At 36.9% G+C, this 20861-nt stretch overlaps 1 protein-coding gene across 4 annotated transcripts in view; it reads left to right on the forward strand.

The window, feature by feature from the left end:
• Window positions 1-20861, forward strand: part of nalcn (sodium leak channel, non-selective) — a 130305-nt gene that overhangs the window by 97295 nt on the left and 12149 nt on the right. For all 4 annotated transcript variants that reach the window (XM_073845936.1, XM_073845937.1, XM_073845938.1 and 1 more), the window contains 14 exons: window positions 5270-5371; window positions 5500-5569; window positions 5675-5766; window positions 6189-6311; window positions 6552-6608; window positions 7839-7959; window positions 8567-8698; window positions 9068-9235; window positions 9834-9938; window positions 10032-10138; window positions 12134-12254; window positions 12344-12442; window positions 12529-12622; window positions 20718-20824. In XM_073845936.1, coding sequence (XP_073702037.1) covers window positions 5270-5371; window positions 5500-5569; window positions 5675-5766; window positions 6189-6311; window positions 6552-6608; window positions 7839-7959; window positions 8567-8698; window positions 9068-9235; window positions 9834-9938; window positions 10032-10138; window positions 12134-12254; window positions 12344-12442; window positions 12529-12622; window positions 20718-20824 — 1498 coding nt within the window. The remainder of the gene's footprint in view (window positions 1-5269; window positions 5372-5499; window positions 5570-5674; window positions 5767-6188; window positions 6312-6551; window positions 6609-7838; window positions 7960-8566; window positions 8699-9067; window positions 9236-9833; window positions 9939-10031; window positions 10139-12133; window positions 12255-12343; window positions 12443-12528; window positions 12623-20717; window positions 20825-20861) is intronic.

Raw genomic sequence — 20861 nt, forward strand, 5'->3', positions numbered from 1 at the left:
TACCAGCTGAAAATGCACATCAGAGCAAAAACCAAGCCCTGAGGTCTAAAAAACTGCCTGTAGAGCTCAGAGACGGGAATGCATCTAGCATCTAGGGAAGAGTTCAGAAAAAATTATGCTGCACTGAAGGTTCACAGAAGCATGTAGTCTCTGTTACCCTTAATGTAAGAAGTTTTAAAACAACCATTACTCTTCCTAGAGCTGGCCTCCTAGACAAACTGAGCAATTGATGGAGAAGGGCCTTGGCTAGAGTGGTGACCAAGAACCTGATGGTCACCCTAGTTGAGCTCCATGATCCTATGTGCGGATGGGAGAAACCTACGGACAAACATCACTGCGACACTCCACCGATCTGGGCTTTATTGTGGTGTCGCAAGACTCAATCCTCTCCTCAGTAAAGACACATGAAAAAATAAAAAATGTACCTAAAGGATCCTCAGACTGTGAGAAATGAGATTCTGTGGTCTGATGAACCTCACTTCCAAGCATCATGTTTGAAGGAAACAAGGCACTCCTCACCACCTGCAGAGTACCATCCCAAAAGTAAAGTGTGCTGTTAGCAGCCTCATGCTGTGGGGCTGTTTTTCAGTGCCAATATCTGAAGGACTTGAAAAGCCAGAAGACTCACTTGAAACAAATGTCTCGTTCTGTGACTTAGCCGAGAGACTCTGATTAGCTCAGTGCAAAAATTTTGAGATAGCCTTAATGAAAACCCAGTCCAGAGCATTCAGAACCTCGGGCTTGGCAGAAGTTTCACCCTCCAACAGGATAGTGAACCTAAGCACACAGCAAGAGTGCCTTATAGACAACCCTGTGAATGTCCTTGAGTGGCCCAGCAAGAGCCTGGGCTTGAACCCAATTAAACATTTCTGGAGAAACCTGAAAATGTCTGCCAGACCCCATCCAAGCTTGACAGAGCCAGAGCTTGAGAGGTGAAGCAGTGAAGCAAAGAATGACAGATATTTGCCAAATATTGATGTGCAAGTCTTGTTGCATCATACCTAAAAAACTTGAGGCTGTACAGGTGCTTCAACTAAGTACTGAGTTGAGGGTATGAAAACTTATGCAGTGTACTTATTTCAGTGTTTTTTTTTTTTTAATAAATTTATGAAGTTGTGACAATTCTGTTTTTGCTTTGTCATTATGGTTCATGGTGTGTAGATTGATGTGGGAAGAAGTCATTTAAAACAGTTTAACATAAGGCAGCAACACAACAAAACTGAAAAAAAAAATCATGGGGTATGAATACTTTCACAAGGCACTGTAATAGTACATCCTAGCAAGGCTTAAAATTATTACCATATAGTTGTTTAAAAAAGTCAATGTTGATTGCAAAAGTATTATAGTATTAATAATAGGGCTGTCAAAATGCGTTAATAACTCGTTAACGCAAATTCATTTTAACGGCACTAATTATTATATAATCTGTTTGACCCACTACCTAGCAGTTAAAGAAATGGATGCACAATGTTGCCAACCTAGCGAAAAGTGTCTAGCAACAATACATGAACACATAATTGGACAAACCTAATATAGTTTCTAAAGCTCTCCGGTTTTGCCGAATGAGCGCGAGGTCTCCCAATGCGCGCACACCTTCCTCTCTTTATATCAGCGTCTGCTCTGTTCAGCGAGCGGCAGTGGAGCAGCGCTTTCAGTTAAACCAGATATTCTGTTGCTTCCAGTGCTTGAAGTGAACTTCTGCCATATTTAATGAATGCAAGCGGAGTCGGTCTACGTTATTGGTGCTGTGGGGTTGATGCGTAAAGCCACATACGAGTATGCAAGCGCAAACGGCGTATTAAATGCACGTCAAACACATGCATAATTGCATATCATATGCACGCCAAAGTTAATTTCAGCTTATTAATAGCACGGCAAATAGAAACAGAAAATCGTGCTAGTGCGCATTTTCATGAGACCAGGCTCTCAAATCAGTACATTATAATGAAAACAATACCTTAAAAAAATAAAAGAAGCTGGTTTTTGGGATCACATAACTTTAAACGGGTAAACTCCTAAAAAGTCAAAGGATCGTGAAGGCATTCAAACAGGAAGTTAAAAACAACGATAATAATGCAGAGAATAGTGACTTATGGCCAGATGCCTGTAAATTATTCTTTTCAGCGATTGAATCATGATCATAATTCAGGATTTTTTTCAGTTATTATTTCATATTACTATGGTTGTCTGATAACAGAAATACTAAATTATAACAATAGAAACAGTTTTGTTGAGAACTTGGCCTCATCAAATGACAGTATGTGGGCACCTAGAGGCAAACAAATGTAATAATTAATGTACATTTTGCATGTTCAGAAGAAGTGAGCTGCCCTGTCCTGCAAATAATGTAAACAGTGGTTTCACTAATAATAAACACATATTTGCTTAAAGCATCCATATTTGTCCATGCCAATGTTGATTATAGTATTAAAAACTTGAAGTATTAAGTTAAGGTACATTTAGAACAGATAAAATTGTGTGATTAATTGCGAGTTAACTCATGACAACCATGCGATTAATCGCGATTAAAAAAAATAATCGACTGACAGCCCTAATTAATAATAATATAATATTTTTCTATCAGATTGAAATGAGTCTGTATTACGATATTTATTCATAATATGTGATGGGCCAGCAGGAAAAATAATAGAGCATTGCTTTGTTCTCTGGCAGCCTTAGGCAAAAACACATTAATTCCTTTACAGGGTGAATATGTTTTCATTTGGATCCTCCATTTCCATGATTTTGACTCCATGTTTGTCATCCAGCCAGCCTAGCAGTCAGAGCAGATAATGGCGTCTCCATATCAATACAACTGTTAGTGGGTCACCTGTGAGCGAGAATAAACAAATTAATATTTAAAAATGTGGCAGCGATGCAGCCGCATAATTCCCACACTTTGCTCTTGTCTCTGTTGTTAAGTTTCAGCTCACGTCGATGCCGTCCCCACCTCCCTCATGTTGCACGCACACACACTCGTACGCCTCACCTTGTCCACCCCTCCTCCTCCTGCTAAGCAGACAGACGGCACATCAGTAGCCATCCCACGTCGTCTGTGTCGTCTGGGGCATTCAGTCTGTCTGCATGCACACATGCGCACACACACACCCTTCATCAGCCAGGCACTCATCACTCTGAGTGGCCATAAATAAGGGCGACATGTTCTCTTGAAGCTGAAATTGTCATTAGCTGTGTTCTGGTACATGACTCTGCAATTAATGGACAATAGAGAGGCGGTGGTGAGCAGAAGGCTTTTCAAAGCATACATAGATCAGCACTGATTTAGAGCATAAACAGCCAATGGGAGCACAGCGGCGGAACAGTCTCCCTATACCAATTATAGCAACAGCCTCACCAGTTACATTTCATCTCCAGACATAGCTTTGAAAGATTTGCCTTTAATAAACTGTCAGAAAGCACCACAAGGGGCTTCTTGACTATTCCTTCTTACAGATCTCGGTCTTTTAAATAGGACTGCATTTATTTATTTATTTTTGGTTTTATACAAAGAATTGTTCTGCATGTTTTGTAACCTGTTTAAGCAGTTGTCACAAAAAACAATATATTAGTCATCTTCAAAAACCAATGCAGTTTGTGTAGGAAAAATGCAGATAGAGTTGAGGTTGAAAGTTTACTTCCTTCTTTCAGAATCTGCAAAACGTTATTTTACCAAAGTAAGAGGGATCATACAAACTGTATGTCATTGTTTATTTAGTACTGACCTGAATAAGATATTTCACATAAAATTACATTACATTACATGTAGTCCACAAGAGAAAATAATAGCTGAATTTAAAAAATGACCCCGTTCAAAAGTTTACATCCCCTTGATTAATACTGTGTTCTTACCTGAATTATCCACAGTTGTGTTTTTTTAGTAATAGTTGAGTCCCTTGTTTGTCCTAAACTGCCTACTGTTCTTAGAAAAATCCTTCAGGTCCCACAAATTCTTTGATTTTCCAAACTTTTTGTGTTTTTGAACCCTTTCTAACAATGACTGTATGATTTTGAGATCCATCTTTTCACACTGAGCAGCTATTACACAAGGTTCAAACGCTCACTGATGCTCTAGAAGAAAATACCATGCATTAAGAGAATAAAATTTTAATTTGAAAATAAGGATAAATTAAACTTATTTTGTCTTCTGGGAAACATGTAACTGTCTTCTGTAGCCTCCGAAGGGCAGTACTAAATGAAAAAAATATGATATTTAGGCAAAATAAGAAAGATGTACACATCTCAATTCTGTTCAAAAGTTTTCACCCCCAGCTCTTAATGCATATATATATATATATATATATATATATATATATATGTATATAGTGCATAGTGTTTTTGTTTTGGTAGAAAATTTAGGTTAGATTTGTTTCTAAATTCCATGTAACTGAAATGTAATGAAATTGATATTCCAATCAATTACATTTAAATATAAAATTATGGTTAATTTAATACAGTTCATTATTTGCACTGAACACTAAACTTCAAGGCATGATTAAACTACCAAGTATTGTCTCTAAATTCAGTATGCTGTTAAATAAATCAGTATTAACTCATGACACAAATGGGGTCACTTGCTGAGAATGTCCCACATGCATATGGAAAGGTACTTTGGTGTAAATGGAGTCAACAATTTTTGTCAGTAGTAAAACTGGAGTCTATATGTAACCTCATATACCTACACTAAGTGTGCCAAATTTTTCCTTGGAGATTAATTCCCTCCTACTGCTTCCTCTTCACTTCACTGTTAGCCTGATTTTTTTAGTGCACCACAGGTCACATTTGACCACTCTGAAAAAAGGATTAATTAGTTTCCTCTCCGTGGGCGCCCCGTTCCTTAGAACTGTCTCCACCTGCACAACACAGTGTTAGCTAATAAGAACCATCTGCTGCGTCGAATGTACAACAGAGTACATGACAGACAGTAGTGGCATAGATAAAGGGCTGTTCACTGATGTTCATCACACAATCCTATGCATTTACAGTATGTACAGTAAGAACAATTAGCTTTTGTAATGTAAAATATTTCTAACTGAAACTAAATAGTCAGTGGAAATAATTTAAGATGTGACTTCAAAATGGAGATGAATTAGATTTTGATGAATAACCCGCTTAAATAAATCATGCTCAGTATGACTAAGAAATTAAATCAGATGCCAGTTTTGATTTAATGTTTTCTTAATATTGAATGGATTAAAAAAAAGAATATACACAGTTTGTGTTATAATTTATTAATTCGTTTCTGACCTAGTTTGTCTTGTATTTTTTTCAGAGCCTGCACTAGACAGCGTATGCTGAGTGGCTCTTTTGAGGGTCAGCCAACAAAAGAGAGATCCATACTCAGTGTCCAGCATCACATCCGCCAAGAACGCCGGTTAGAAAGCACATTAACAAGCTTTCACATACTCATCTATTTCATTTATTTAAGGAACAATGAATAGAAGCATAGTCATAAAGTGGGCTACATTATGCTAGTGTGTTAACCTGCTCTTTTTGGCACAGGTCCCTCAGACACGGCTCCACCAGCCAGAGAATCAGCAGAGGGAAATCCCTGGAAACACTCACTCAGGATGTGCGTATACACACACATACACACACACTCAGATATCACCGAGTAATAGCTGACAGCGCTATCTGTGACTATCTGTGATCTCTGACATGGGTGTGAACTCTTCAGCACTCCAGCACGGTCCGCTACCGTAACGCCCAGCGGGAGGACAGTGAAATCAAGATGATACAAGAGAAAAAGGAGCAGGCTGAGATGAAACGGTATTTCTGTCACTCCATACACTTGCCTTGGCATGCGGTCAGTTGAACAGATCTTATCCCCCCAAACAAAACATGCCATGTGGGAGTTATTACACCATCTCTTTCTCTTCTACTGTATGCTGATGGTGGCATAGTGCCATCGGTGTATGACAACAAGACATATTGCAGGCAAGCAAAGCTTTTGTTTTAGGTCGGCTGTATTTATTTGCCATGTTCAGAGGGCAAGGAGGGACTGTAAAAGAGAGATCAGATCTTAGCTGATTTACAGATACAGTATGTAGTAAAAACTAATAAGGTCCCTTCTGTGCATCCTATATCTTACTATACTCTATCCGAAAGCAGGACTAATAAAACCAGTGTTTGCTGAAAATGAGATTTCAAAATGATTTATTGCTATGCCTATAATGTTTTTTCCCTCCCAGAAAAGTCCAAGAGGAGGAACTCCGGGAAAACCATCCATACTTTGACAAGCCACTCTTCATCGTTGGTCGAGAGCATCGTTTCCGAAACTTTTGCAAAATGGTTGTGCGAGCCCGTTTCAATGCGTAAGACCAAAGCAAATACAAATCCGCTGCAGTATATTATTAGTTACAGTAGCATTTTCATACACATCAATAAGATGACTAATCCCTTTGTACCATAACACTGAAAAATGCCATGTTGTTTCATAAACTGTGTGTGTGTGTGTGTGTGTGTGTGTGTGTGTGTGTGTGTGTGTGTGTGTGTGTGTGTATGTGCATTGCATTTCTTTGCTGACATTGTGTCAATGGGCTTTTTATGAATAGGTCAAAAACGGATCCCAATACAGGCGCAGTGAACAGCACAAAATACCATCAATTATAGTAAGTCCATAAATGTTTAGGGCCTTTGCCTTAAACATTTAGCATGGTAGCCTGGTAATATAAACAAAACAATATAAAAAATGATTGCAGCATACACCTACGTCTTTCTTTTGCATTAAATCAACATTTGAAATATATGTAAATGAAATTAGAATATATTATTTCAATTGAAAAATATAAGTATATTAATTATGCAAATATAAGTATATTATGCAAAAAAAAAAATGTGGGGAGAAATGTGCTTAATTGTCATGAAAATAATGTTAAAATAATGGTATTACTCATTCCCTATATTTTGGGGGTTAAAATTAGGGGTGTGCGATATATATTGTTACAAAATTGTAATTGTTGTTTAAACAATATGCGATTTGACCTTATAGAGTATATCACCAAAAACCTACAACCTACAAATGAAATGTAGGTTAGACTGCTGTGCGAGCACAGTCAAAAGTTTTTGAACAGTAAGATTTGTAATGTTTTTTAAAGAAGCCTCTTCTGCTCACCAAGCCTGCATTTATTTGATCCAAAGTACAGCAAAAACAGTAACATTTTGAAATATTTTTACTATTCAAAAGAACTGTTTTGGATTTGAATATATTTTAAAATTTAATTTATTCCTGTGATTTCAAAGCTTTATTTTTTAGCATAATTACTGCAGTCACATGTTGCTTTAGAAATAATTCAAATATTCTGATTCTGATTTGCTGCTCAAAATACATTTATTATTATTATTATTATTATTATTATTATAATTAAATAATTAAAAATGCACATAACAGGTAAAAATCTATTTAAACTTATTGTAGAAGTTTATTTATGTTACTTCTGAAAACTAATCACCACATAGAATATGAAAAATATTGAAAGCTTTGGGAGTCAGCTGTCGATTTTTTTGTCTTTATCGCACACCCCTAGTTAAAATATGACCTGCAAATGTTTTCTTGAGAGTCCCTCATTTATATCTCTCTTTTGATTCTTGAAATGTAATATGAGAATGGGCTTTGGAAAGTTTTGATCTGTAAGACACGCCAGGGTGGGTTAGCGTGGGATTATGTGGAAACTTTTGGGCCGCAATGGCCTAGCAGGATTTCACCAGTTTCAAAGATCTGCAAAATTAAGCCAAAGTTATGTAAGCTCAGACTGAAGAGTAGGAAAATGCAAAGTAGGAAAAGAGTAGCACATTTAACCTGCACTAAACCTTGCATGTGTGTATGTCTGTGTGTTCTCCAGTGATTTGCTGGGCTTGGTAACCTATCTGGACTGGGTGATGATCGTGGTCACCATCTGCTCTTGTATTTCCATGATGTTTGAGTCCCCATTTACTAGGGTCATGCATGTCCCTACCCTGCAGGTATTCTAAACCCAACTGGTCACCATTCTATCCCACACACACATCCAACTAATTTTTTACCTTGTAAATTTTCCTCATCTCTTTCCTGAAGACTGGTCATCATGTTTCGCTTTTGTTGCAGTCCTGCACTTTCGATTGCCACTCTAACTAGTCTTGAGCACATTTGATCATGATCCCCACTGATCTAGTCTACTTTGAAGTTCATTTAAGTTGACTTTGAAAGTGAATGTTTTAGGTTGCCTCTGTTTCAAAGATCTTGTACTTTATGAGGCAGAAAGATGGGGCTGATTGACCTGCCACTCTTGAAAGTCTTCCGTCTCTTTTTGTACACCACTGATTGAAACTCCACTTCAGGCAGTACAGGATGTCCTGGTCTTTACCTGATAAGGATATGTTCAAGAGGACAGAAAAGGATTTTTATCCTGGTGTCGGTTTTTTATGTTATGACACTCCCAGTCTCAAAACCTTCTCTAAATTACCAGCAGATAATTTAGTGTTATGCCACAGCTGGCAAGCTGGAAATCTTCAGTTACTGTATGTTTTTATAAAAAATCTTCTTTATGAAAAATTGTATTCTTTTGTACATTAACCACCCCTTTCCCTGCAGATCGGAGAATATGTCTTCGTCATCTTCATGAGCATTGAGCTGAACCTGAAGATCATGGCAGATGGTCTGTTCTTCACTCCCACTGCAGTCATCCGAGACTTCGGTGGCGTCATGGACATCTTCATCTACTTAGTAAAACTTCATTCTCAGCTCTCCTGTGAAAAACCCACTTACCGACACATGTGAAAGGCAGCCTTCTAGCTGATTACTCACTTCTCTAATGAGGCTCTGAAGATTGCTTTTTAATGACAGCGTTTTATTTAAATGACCCAGTCATGTCAATTTCATCATGTTTACTCATTTCAGAAGAATTCTGCCTGTTTCACACAAACACTATTTGCATGTAATAGAACAGCCTACACCTCTAATGCTGACTATTTCATGAGTAATACGTATTGCATTCATACTAATAAAGCAGTGGAAAAATGATCTGCAGTTAGTGATTTCACACTTGAGTTCAGGATAAAATTAAGAGTTGTGACCTTTCTTCCCACTCTGTAGGTCAGTCTGATCTTTCTATGCTGGCTACCAAACAATGTGCCTTCTGAGTCTGGTGCCCAGCTTCTCATGATGCTACGCTGCCTTCGCCCGCTGCGTATCTTTAAACTGGTCCCCCAAATGAGGAAGGTGGTTCGAGAAGTCCTCAAGGGTTTCAAAGAGATCTTCCTGGTGAGTGAACAAATCGGCTTTGTGCCAGTAGTCACTCAATAGAAGGATAAATTTATCGAAAAGATATATTTTTTATGTGCTAACTTTTTTTTTCCATGTTTAACATATTTTTTTAGCATTTGTAATTTAATAGATGATATCTTGGAACAAAGAGGATTGTATTCTAAGTATATCAAACATTATTTAAAGGAGACCTATTATGTCCCTTTTTTTTGCTTGCAGAGAAAGGCTTTCCAAAAGTTACTGGGTTGTCCTTTTTCAAATTTTCTGGGTTGGTAGATACACCGGGGACCCGATTATAGCACTTATACACTGAAAAATCAGATTTTCATGATATGTCTCCTTTAAAGTGCTTTGTGGTATGACCCCTTTAATTGAAAAACAAGAAGCTATCTTCTTTGCAGTGGTGGAATGTAATGCATTAACTCAGCAGTATTTGTCTAGATTTCTTTATGGACCTTCTTTATTAAAGTTTTGCTCCCCTTGGGTACTTTTCGTTGAGCTTATTATAGTGTTACTGTATATGAGAGTAATGCACTGACCATATTTTGTGGCAAAAACATTTTGCTGTAAACTGGATTATTGATTTCCCAAACAGGTCTCTATTCTTCTTCTGACACTAATGCTGGTGTTTGCAACCTTCGGGGTCCAACTCTTCGCTGGAAAACTTGCCAAATGTAATGATCCCCATATCTCCAATAAGGTATAAGGCAATTCCTGCAACTTTTCAAACAATGTTGAAAATGGAGGATCTTCTGTACTTCACTGACATTTTGTGCTTTGTGGACTTTTTCAGGAAGACTGCCATGGCATTTTTAGAATCAACGTGAGCATTTCAAAGAACCTGAATTTAAGGCTGAGGCCAGGGGAGAAGAAACCAGGATTCTGGGTGCCAAGAGTTTGGTATGAAATAGAACAAGAATGTTGTTTATAGTTTCTGTGTTTTTTTAGGATTAGTTCACTTCCAGAATGAAACGTTCCTGATAATTTACTCATCCCCATTTCATCCAAGATGTTCATGTCTTTCTTTCTTCAGTTGAAAAGAAATTTAGGTTTTGAAGAAAAACATTCCAGAATTTTCTCCATACAGTGGATTTCAGTGGAAGTCATTGGGTTGAAAGTCCAAATTGCAATTTCAATGCAGCTTCAAAGGGCTTTACACGATCACAGCCTGAGAAATAAGGGTCTTGTCTAGCAAAACAATCTGTCATTTTCTAAAGCAAATAAAAAAATATATACGTTTTAACCAGAAATGCTTAACTAATAATTCAACACAAGCCAAACATGTCACATCTTCAGAGCGGAGGACTTTTTGAGAAATCCCTGTAGTAACATCTCATCTGTGACAGCACAAACCAGTATGATGAATGCCCTCATCACATAAACAGCACCACATTTTCATCATCTTTCATATGTATTTTCCCCATAAGCAATAGTCAGTGTTGTTGTGCTGTCGTACGGTTGGTCGTGGGCACGGAGCAGGGGGCTGATATATCCTTCCCTCAGGCACAACACAAACAACACAATCATACACCCACACACCAATGAGTCTGTTATTGCTCTAGAGATGTGTGGCAACACAATGGCAAATTATTTGAGAGACGTTAAATAATAAAGACCAGCAAAAGATACACATGGGTCCATAGCTGTTCTAGAGCAAGCGAGGTTTCTGCTAAGGCTAAATAACAGAGAGAGAGAGAAAGGTTGTTGCTCTTTTATCTTTGAGCACTTTGCGTGGTAACAGGAAAAGAACAAGGCGTTTGATCCTTTAGGTATTGTGTTCGTGTTCAGCCCATAGAGCAGTGTGTCTGTAGTCTGCTCACATACACACACACACACAGAAAGGCAGACAGACACCATAATATTTTGGTACATTTTATACCTGAGATTATAAAAACCCAGATTTCCCACTTTGTTTTTTATGTGTTTAGAGCAGTGGTACTTTATCTTTAACTCAGCTCAACTTAAGCATCACATTTTTAAAAATGCTTTCTGAATGTTCTTGGTTTCATCTGGTTCATATTTTAATAAAATAAAATACAATTTGAGGGTCTTTAATGTTTTTTTCCTTTCTGACAGTATTTTCATGACCATTACGTACTATAATGAAAATCATTCTTTTTAAATGTGTTCAAGAAAATACCACAATGAAAAATAAGGAGTTATTTTAGTATTTAAAGGAGTAGTTCACTTTCAGAACAAGAATTTACAGATAATGTACCTAACCCCTTGTCATCCAAGATGTTCATGTCTTTCTTTCTTCAGTCGTAAAGAAATTGTGTTTTTTGAGGAAAACATTTCAGGATTTCTCTCCATATAATGGACTTCTATGGTGCCCCTAGTTTGAACTTCCAAAATGCAGTTTAAATGCAGCTTCAAAGGGCTCTAAATGATCCCAGCCAAGGAAGAAGTGTCTTATCTAGCATAATGATCTTTTTTCTTTTTTTTTTTTTTTCAAAAAACATTTACAACATACATACTTTTTAATCTCAAACGATTGTCTAGCCGAGCTACACAAGACGAGAATTTGAGGTTAAAAAGTATATAAATTGTATTTAAAAAAAAAACATCATTTTGCTAGATAAGACCCTTTTTTTCCTCGGCTGTGATCGTTTAGAGCCCTTTGAAGCTGCATTTTGAAAGTTCAAACTCAGGGCACCATAGAAGTCCATTATATGGAGAGAAATCCTGAAATGTTTTCCTCAAAAAACATAATTTCCTTACGACTGAAGAAAGAAAGACATGAACATCTTGGATGACAATGGGGTGGGTACATTATCTGTCAATTTTTGTTCTGAAAGTGAACTAATCCTTTAACTTTTCATTTAGCAGTTTTTTTTATTCCTAAGAACAGACACAAATAAATAAGCCAAATATCTCTTGAACTGTTGTTTTTAGGGCAAATCCTCGAAATTTCAATTTTGATAATGTGGGCAACGCCATGCTGGCTCTGTTTGAGGTGCTGTCGCTGAAGGGTTGGGTGGAGGTCAGAGATGTCATCATACACAGAGTGGGACCAGTAAGTTACTTTTTTAAAACACTAAAATGTATTCTGATCTGATTGATCATGACTGCACTGTTTAGGACTTTTGATGTCTCTTAAAACAGATTCATGGCATCTACATCCACGTCTTTGTGTTCTTGGGCTGTATGATCGGGCTCACTCTTTTTGTTGGTGTTGTCATAGCCAACTTTAATGAAAATAAGGTATGACAGTTTTTTTATGCTGTTGGTTGATTAGGAGCTACAAGTAGATTTGTTGGCTGTTTTACAGATCAGATGTGTTTGTTTAGGGCACTGCTCTTTTGACTGTGGATCAGAGGAGATGGGAAGATTTGAAAAGTCGATTAAAGATTGCTCAGCCCCTCCACCTTCCCCCACGTCCAGGTAACTTCTCATTTGACGTCTACAGATATAAAATGTCTATTTGTGCACCACCATATGTGACCCATGCTGGCAAAAGAAAGTTGGAATGAGCAATTTTTCACATACTCTCAAAATGATATATGACTTGTTGGAATCTGACAAAAAATGACTGAGCTACAGCCGTTTGAAGGCAATACAGTCAGCAGAGTTGATTTAGAGAAATATCGAGATACAGTTTTCTGAAGATTCCAAAGCAAAATCACCAAGTAACATTGCATATTTTCCTCCTGTTCTTTTCTTGATACAGTAGTCAACATTTGAAGTCGATCAAAACCTTTCATCAAAGTTGTCCTAAAACCAAAATACTACCTGTTCTTGCCTAAGGACACCTTTGATGAACTTTTTTGATCCACTTCAAATGTTGACTACTGTAATAATTACTATATTATTATTCACAATATAGCTATTTATTTATTATTATTTTTTACAATATAGTCTTTTCAGTAACACTTTACAATAAGGTTCATTAGTTAAACATTAGTTAATGTACTAACCAACATGAACTAACCATGAGCAATACATTTGTTACTGTATTTACTTATCTTCATTAACGTTAGTTAACGATAATACATTTGTTCATTGTTCAAGTTAGTTCACACTGCATTAACTAATGTTAACAAGATTTTAATAATGTATAGTAAATGTTGAAATTAACATTAACAAAGATTAATAAATGCTGTATAAGTGCAGTTCATTATTAGTCCATGTTAACAAATGTGGTTAACTAATGTTAACTAAGGAACCTTATTGTAAATTGTTACCGTCTTTTCTTTTAATGTTTGGTTAACATTGAGAGATCTATATTAGGACCTATATAATGTTACACATCAGATTTTTCTCAAACCATTGACTAAATGTGTACAACATAACATATTATGTTTGTGTGAATATTGCCAAGACATATTTTGCAACTTTTCAGGGAGATCTCGGAATGGCGCATCTTATGGTCAGTCAGCGGAAAAATTTCACTGGTTTGGGTTTATGTCATCAATAATTCGATATGGATATACACAAAGCTGGAATCCACAAGTTGTAGATCTATTGTTTCTGTGGTGAGAAGTAGCAGCAGTTGTCCAGAAGTGAACAGAGAAAAGCTACTTATCTCAGAAAATGTACAAATAATGATACATTTAGATGTATCATTACTATTTGGAGCATTGAGATAACTAGAGGAGGGCTTAATGAACACATCTTTGTGAAAATTCAAACAAAACTTCTTTTTTACTTCTTTTACCTGTAGCTCAAAATTAGACTGTGCGCATTCGGACTCATTTTGCCAGCACATGTCACATATTGTTGCTCTGTTGTAGTTTGTTCACCATTGTGCATTTGAGAAAATGAAAGTAGCAGAAAAAAAAAAAAACTATATAGTGATTTTACTTACATTAAAGTAAAAAAAGTTTGTTTAATTTAGATTAGGGGTGTGCGATAATGACAGAAAATGATATTTCGATATTTTCTGGAAATTACATATAACATTAATTAACCTATATTTTGCTGAGCGTGTTATTGTGCTGATATTTTGACAGGTTAAGAGCTTCCGTGGACAGCTGACTCTCAAAGCTTTTGGTATTCTTCATATTCTGTGCAGTGGTTAGTTTGCAGGAGTAACAGAAATTAACTTTTGCAATACGTTAAAATTGATTTTTATTTTACTTCATGGGCATTTTTATCTTATTTTTAAGGCCAGTTTTTTCTAACCTAATTAAATGTGTGCATCATATTTTGTGTCCAACTTAAATAGTAAGACACTATAGGGCTGTTACCAATCAAATGTGACCCTGAACCACAAAACCAGTCAAACGGGTACAATTTTCAAAAGTGAGATTTATACATCATCTAAATATTGAGAAAATCGCCTTTAAAGTTGTCCAAATGAAGTTCTTGGCAATGCATGTTACTAATCAAAAATTAAGTTTTGATATATTTATGGTAGGAAATTTGCAAAATGTCTTCATGAAACATGATCTTTACTTAATATCATAATGATATTAAAAGAAAAATTGTTCATTTTGACCCATACAATGTATTTTTTGCTATTGCTACAAAAATATACCCATGCTACTTAATACTAGTTTTGTAGTCCAGGGTCACAAATGAAATCAGTCCATAAATAATGTTTTCAATAAAAAAATACTGATATTTGAAAAATTATTTTGATTTTGAATATAAACTTAAAATTGCCAGTAGGCGGCAGCAAATCACTGCATGAGTGAGTCATTGAGTCATTCATTCAGTCAGCTTATTGATTAATAAAACACTGTCGTTTTGCTCCGAGACAAAAACTAGACATTTTAAACTATTTTTGTTGACGAAATAGTGCAAAAACAGTAACTTGTGTAAAGTCAAACAATATTAACTTTTGGATTATTGGACTGTTTTATTAAATCAATATCACATTTGCAATCGTGTTGATATTTTGAGAAAAATTTTTTTTGGGGGAATTCTAAATGTATTTTTTAGACTAAATCACACAATGAACTCTAAATGCGCATACGGAGTAGTCTAACCTATCTTATAATCTATGCATGTACTCTCTGGGTGTGTTTTGTTTGGCTTTTGTGATATACTCGATAATGTCAAATCGCATGCCGTTTATAGGTCCCATATTGTCAAAATCGAAATTTCCTGGCTTTCATGATAACTGAGGTCTAGGGGCTATGTAACTACCATGTGAGTTTCGCAACAGTCAATCCACAGTAAACTGCACACAGCCTGCTTAAAGTAGTTGTTCCTTTTCACGAGCCGCTGTGACTTCCGTAAAAATGTGACGTCCGATCTACTCAGTCACCGCCTTCAGTCACCACCCTGAACACCAACCACTGTCCCACCCTCCTTTTGTCAAACCCCGACAACATCGTGTCCATTCCATTGCTAAGCAACAACAACACGAAAACTAATCTAGAAAACCCTGTTCAGTCGATAGATGTTGAAATTACATCATTGCACAGGCTTCAGAACAACGTAAATATAAGAGACCACTGGCACGTCAACTTCAGCCTCTTTCACACAGCCATTTCGGAAAATACACGGATAATGTTTCCCATGATTTGTTCCGGAATTGTTTAATTTGGTTCATTCACAGTTGTTTTCTGGAATCTGTGTGTGCTTTACACACAACCCATAAAGACATGTGACATTTGGATGTGAGATGTAATGCGACGCGTACGTTTCACTAAACTGAAACTAACCGGATGAACAATCTGTGCTTCTGCGCTGATAGTGAGGAGCTCCCTGATCACTGCTTCATTCCACTTTGCACATATTTTTTTGTCATGAAGAGTCGCACGATAACGTGCATCATCACTACAACACTGCCTTTATGGGATTTGGTTCTGGCTTTTGTTCACACAGCGCTCGTTCCCGTAATTTTCCGGAATCAGCACGCATTGTGAAAGGGGCTTTACTAAAGCAACAGTTACGTAGCTTACTGCAATCGGGGTTTGAAAAAGAAAGAAACATTAATGATCATTCTGAAAAATATCCTGTTGAGTACCACCAAGCCACAGCAGGCTAGGCTCTGGGCTAGGCTACAGCATACATGACCGTAGTTACTTGTGGTTGGCCTGGCTGTGCGTCACTCAGAAAACAACAGGCCAATCAGAAGAGAGGCTCATGAATATTAATTAGATGGGCCAAAATCGACCTGTTCTTGACAGAGCTCCTAAAAAAGGAGCTGTAAAATATATTGAGATGGATTTTGGCACTTATACCGCAAATATATATTCTTAAGGACATCAACAACTGAAATAAACCTCCAGAAATGTGTACAATATGGGACCTTTAAACATCGGTTATCATAGACGATATCGCACACCCCTAATTCAGAATCATAATACTCATATTTTCTCCATCAAGACATTTGAAAATAACTAAAGGAATTTGAATCATCCAAAATGGTCAAACAGCCACAAAACGACACACGGGGCACAGATAAACGTCACCAAAGCAACGAGTGTATTATTCAGCAACAGCAGCCTCTCAGTCTCTCATCTCTTTCTTTCTCTCTTTTCTCCCTCCCTCCATCTTCCTCTCTTCCTCTTCTGGCTAATGAGCCAGCCCTGCTTTGCATGTGTTTCCTGAAGCATTTAATCAGCTCTCCTCTGCTGTAGTAGAGAACAAACTAAATTTAAGCTTTCAGCGATGGGTACACCCCCAAGGCAATCACACACTTGATAATAACCACTCCACTTTTGAGTCAGAAGTTATAGCTGCCTGTAGTATGAATGACTTTGGGCTCTGTGGGCACCTCGGAGCCAAAGAGAGAAGAGCGATTCTCTCTGTGTCTCCCGTAGATTGACTGGCTGATTGATTTGGCAGTCGCAGGCTCTGCGGTGACGACGGCGGCGGCTCGTTATGTTTTTATGTTTGACTGCCGTTGGCTCGCCTGGAAACAGACACTTCAAAGACATGTTTCATAACAGCAGGAAAGAATAAACACAATTATCATAGTAGGCAATTATCCAGGCATAGTTTATGTGGCAATTAGTCACAAAAAAATCTCTAATCTACTGACAAGTATGCATATTTGATTGATATGTTTTGAACCAAACTCTAAAGGCTGCAGTGGACAGATTTTTGGTACTTTTCTATTCTTCTTTTAGGCATTATAAGCCAATAAGAAAACATACAGCAGTTCTTTGTAAATTACAATAGAATTGTTCATCTATGCTGCCTTTGTAAACAATGGGCTGAACCGATAGCTTTTCGCTATCAGCATGGAAGCAGTGTGCTCTTCCTCCAGTTCTGATAACTGAAATCTAATTTTGTTCAAACAAAACAAAATGCATTTTGTGAGTCACACTGCAAGTTACGGAACCTTTCTAATTAAATTTTCCCTCAAAGAGCAATCAAATTTAAATAATGGTTTACTTCCTTTCTTTTTTCCTTCTTCTACCACTATCAAACATAATTAACACCCATAAATTCAACTGGGCTGAGTCTCAAAAAAAAAAAAAGTTACAATTACTATCACTGCTACTACTTATTACTAGTTAGTTGGCCAGGAGACGTATGCTAATAATTTTTCTAAGCAATAGGATTCATGATTTTTGAGTTGCTGATAAGATAAACAAACAAACCAAAATTCTTCCGAAAGTTTTGTTATTGTTAACTAAGGCTAAAACCATTAAAAATGCAGTCATTGAAATAAAGCGTAAATAAAATAAAATATATACAGTGGGGAAAATAATTTTTGATCCCCTGCTGATTTTGTACGTTTGCCCACTGACAAAGAAATGATCAGTCTTTAATTTTAAAGGTAGGTTTATTTTAACAGTGAAAAACAGAATAACAACAACAAAAAATTCATTTAAAAAAGTTAGAAATTTGTTTGCTTTTTAATGAATGAAATAAGTATTTGACCCCTTCACAAAACATGACTTAGTACTTGGTGGCAAAACCCTTTTTGGAAATCACGGAGGTCAGACGTTTCTTGTAGTTAGACACCAGATTTGCACACATCTCAGAAGGAGTTTTGTCCCACTCCTTTTTGCAGATCTTCTCCAAGTCATTAAGGTTTTGAGGCTGACGTTTGGCAACTCGAACCTTCAGCTCCCTCCATAGATTTTCTATAGGATTAAGGTCTAGACCTTAATGTTCTTGTTCTTGAGCCACTCCTTTGTTGCCTTGGCTGTGCGTTTTGGGTCATTGTCAAATCCAAGATTTAATGGTACATGGTCCTGTCCATCGTTTCTTTGATGCGGTGCAGTTGTCCTGTCCCCTTAGCAGAACAACACCCCCAAAGCATAATGTTTCCACCTCCATGTTTGAGTGGGGATGTTACAAATTGTTTTCTTGCTGATGGTCCCAGATGCCTTGATATCACTTACAAGATCCTCCCATGTAGTTCTGGGCTGATTCCACACCGTTCTCATGATCATTGATACTCCACAAGGTGAGATCTTGCATTAAGCCCCAGACCAAGGGAGATTGACAGTTATTTTGTGTTTCTTTTATTTGTGAATAATCGTACTGTAACTGTTGTTACATTCTTACCAAGCTGTTTGGCAATGGTCTTGTAGCCCATTCCAGCATTGTGTAGGTCTATAATCTTGTCCCTGAAATCCTTGGATAGGTCTGTGGTGTCGGCCATGATGGAATTCCATTGATTGATTTCTTCTGTTGACAGGTGTCTTTTATACAGGTAACAAGCTGAGATTAGGAGCACTCCCTTAAAGAGAGTGCTCCTAATGTCAGCTTGTTACCTGTATAAAAGACACCTGGGAGCCAGAAATCTTGCTGAATGATAGGGGATCAAATACTTATATCACTCATTAAAATCCAAATCAATTTATAACTTTTTTGAATGCGTTTTCTGGATTTTTTTTTTTTTTTTTTTGTTATTCTGTCTCTCACTGTTCAAATAAACCTACCATAAAATTATAGACTGGTCATTTCTTTGTCAGTGGGCAAACGTACAAATTCAGTAGGGGATCAAATAATTATTATAATTGATATTTTGTAATATAATTATTGTATGAGAAACTAAAAAAAAATTTAAACGAGAAATGTTGCCTCAGCAACTAACTGAAATAAATGTTAAAATTTAAAGGAACACTCCACTTTTTTTGGAAATGGGCTCATTCTCCAACTCCCCCCGAGTTAATAAGTTGATTTTTACCGTTTTGAAATCCATTCAGCCGTTCTCCTGTTCTGGCGATATCACTTTTAGCATAGCTTAGCATAGATCATTGAATCCTATTAGACCAATAGCATCACGTTCAAAAATGACCAACGAGTTTCGATATTTGTCCTATTTAAAACTTGACTCTTCTGTAGTTATATCGTGTACTAAGACCGGTGGAATTGCAAAGCTTCAATTTTCTAGGCTGATAAGATTAGGAACTACACTCCCATTCCGGCGTAATAGTCAAGGAAGTTTGCTGCCGTAATATGGCCGAAGCAGGAGCAGTAATATCACGCAGCACATGTGCAAATGCTAAACTAGCTGGGAACTCATTTCTGATAATACTCCGCCTGCTTTGGCCATGTTACGGCAGCAAACTTCCTTGACTATTACGCCGGAATGGAAGTGTAGTTCCTAATCTTATCAGCCTAGAAACTCGCAGCTTTGCATTTCCACCGGTCTTAGTACACGATATAACTACAGAAGAGTCAAGTTTTAAATACAACAAATATGGAAACTCGTTGGTCATTTTTGAACGCGATGCTATTGGTCTAATAGGATTCAATGATCCTTGCTAAGCTATGCTAAAAGTGATATCGCCAGAACAGGAGAACGGCTGAATGGTTTTCAAAACAGTAAAAATCAACTTACACTCGGGGGGAGTTGGAGAATGAGCCTATTTCCAAAAAAAGTGGAATGTTCCTTTAAGTACTAAAAAAATGTAATAATTAAATAAAAATAATTAAATGTAAAAAAACTAAAAATGATGAATGTCCATAAACAAACTACTAAAACTTAAAATTAAAATAATAAATCATTTAAAGTATTGGTAAATAATATAATAACAAAAACATTAAGACATTAACATTAAGATAACATTGCTGTAGTAATTTTCAGTGCATGTAATATAAGAACTGAAATGAGAGATAGCTATAGAGATCTGTGGCCGACAGTGGGCGGAGCTTCCTTTGTGGTTTCTGCCAGGTAGTCTGCCTTGTGGAATAACAGAAAAATCAATACCTTAGTCAGCACTCGGCAGAGTAACCACATCAATTCCAACTCCATTGAAACCAGCTTCAAATAATCTGTCTTCGCTTTGTGGCTGTTGAAATGAACTTGTGATTACGGTGTATGATGAATGCCACTCAGACCTCGTGACCTTTAGCTAAAAGACATCAAAACGATGATGTAGCGGATCTCTAAGCAATGCCAAGGGTAAAAGCTCTTACCGAGTGCATTGAATGAACAGTTAAGATGATTTTCTCTCAGCGAGTCTTTTAATTGATGATAAAGGAGAGTGTAGAGATTATTGTGAAGGTCAGGGAATTTTAACCAGGTCTTTGTTTTATAACCACAGCACCGGATCACTCTGAAAAGAACTAATTTTCTGTTCTTTCAAAACTGAAATTCCTTCTCTTCCATTTGCAGAAAATGGTGGATTCCGTGCAAAAATGTATGACATTACCCAACATCCTTTTTTCAAGCGAGGTATTGCAGTGCTGGTCTTAGCACAGTCTGTCCTCCTGTCTGTTAAGGTGAGGAGGGTTCCGGCAACAAAATACATTTTTGCTT

The sequence above is a fragment of the Garra rufa genome, chromosome 8 (assembly GCF_049309525.1).
Source record: "Garra rufa chromosome 8, GarRuf1.0, whole genome shotgun sequence".
Classification (NCBI taxonomy): domain Eukaryota; kingdom Metazoa; phylum Chordata; class Actinopteri; order Cypriniformes; family Cyprinidae; genus Garra; species Garra rufa.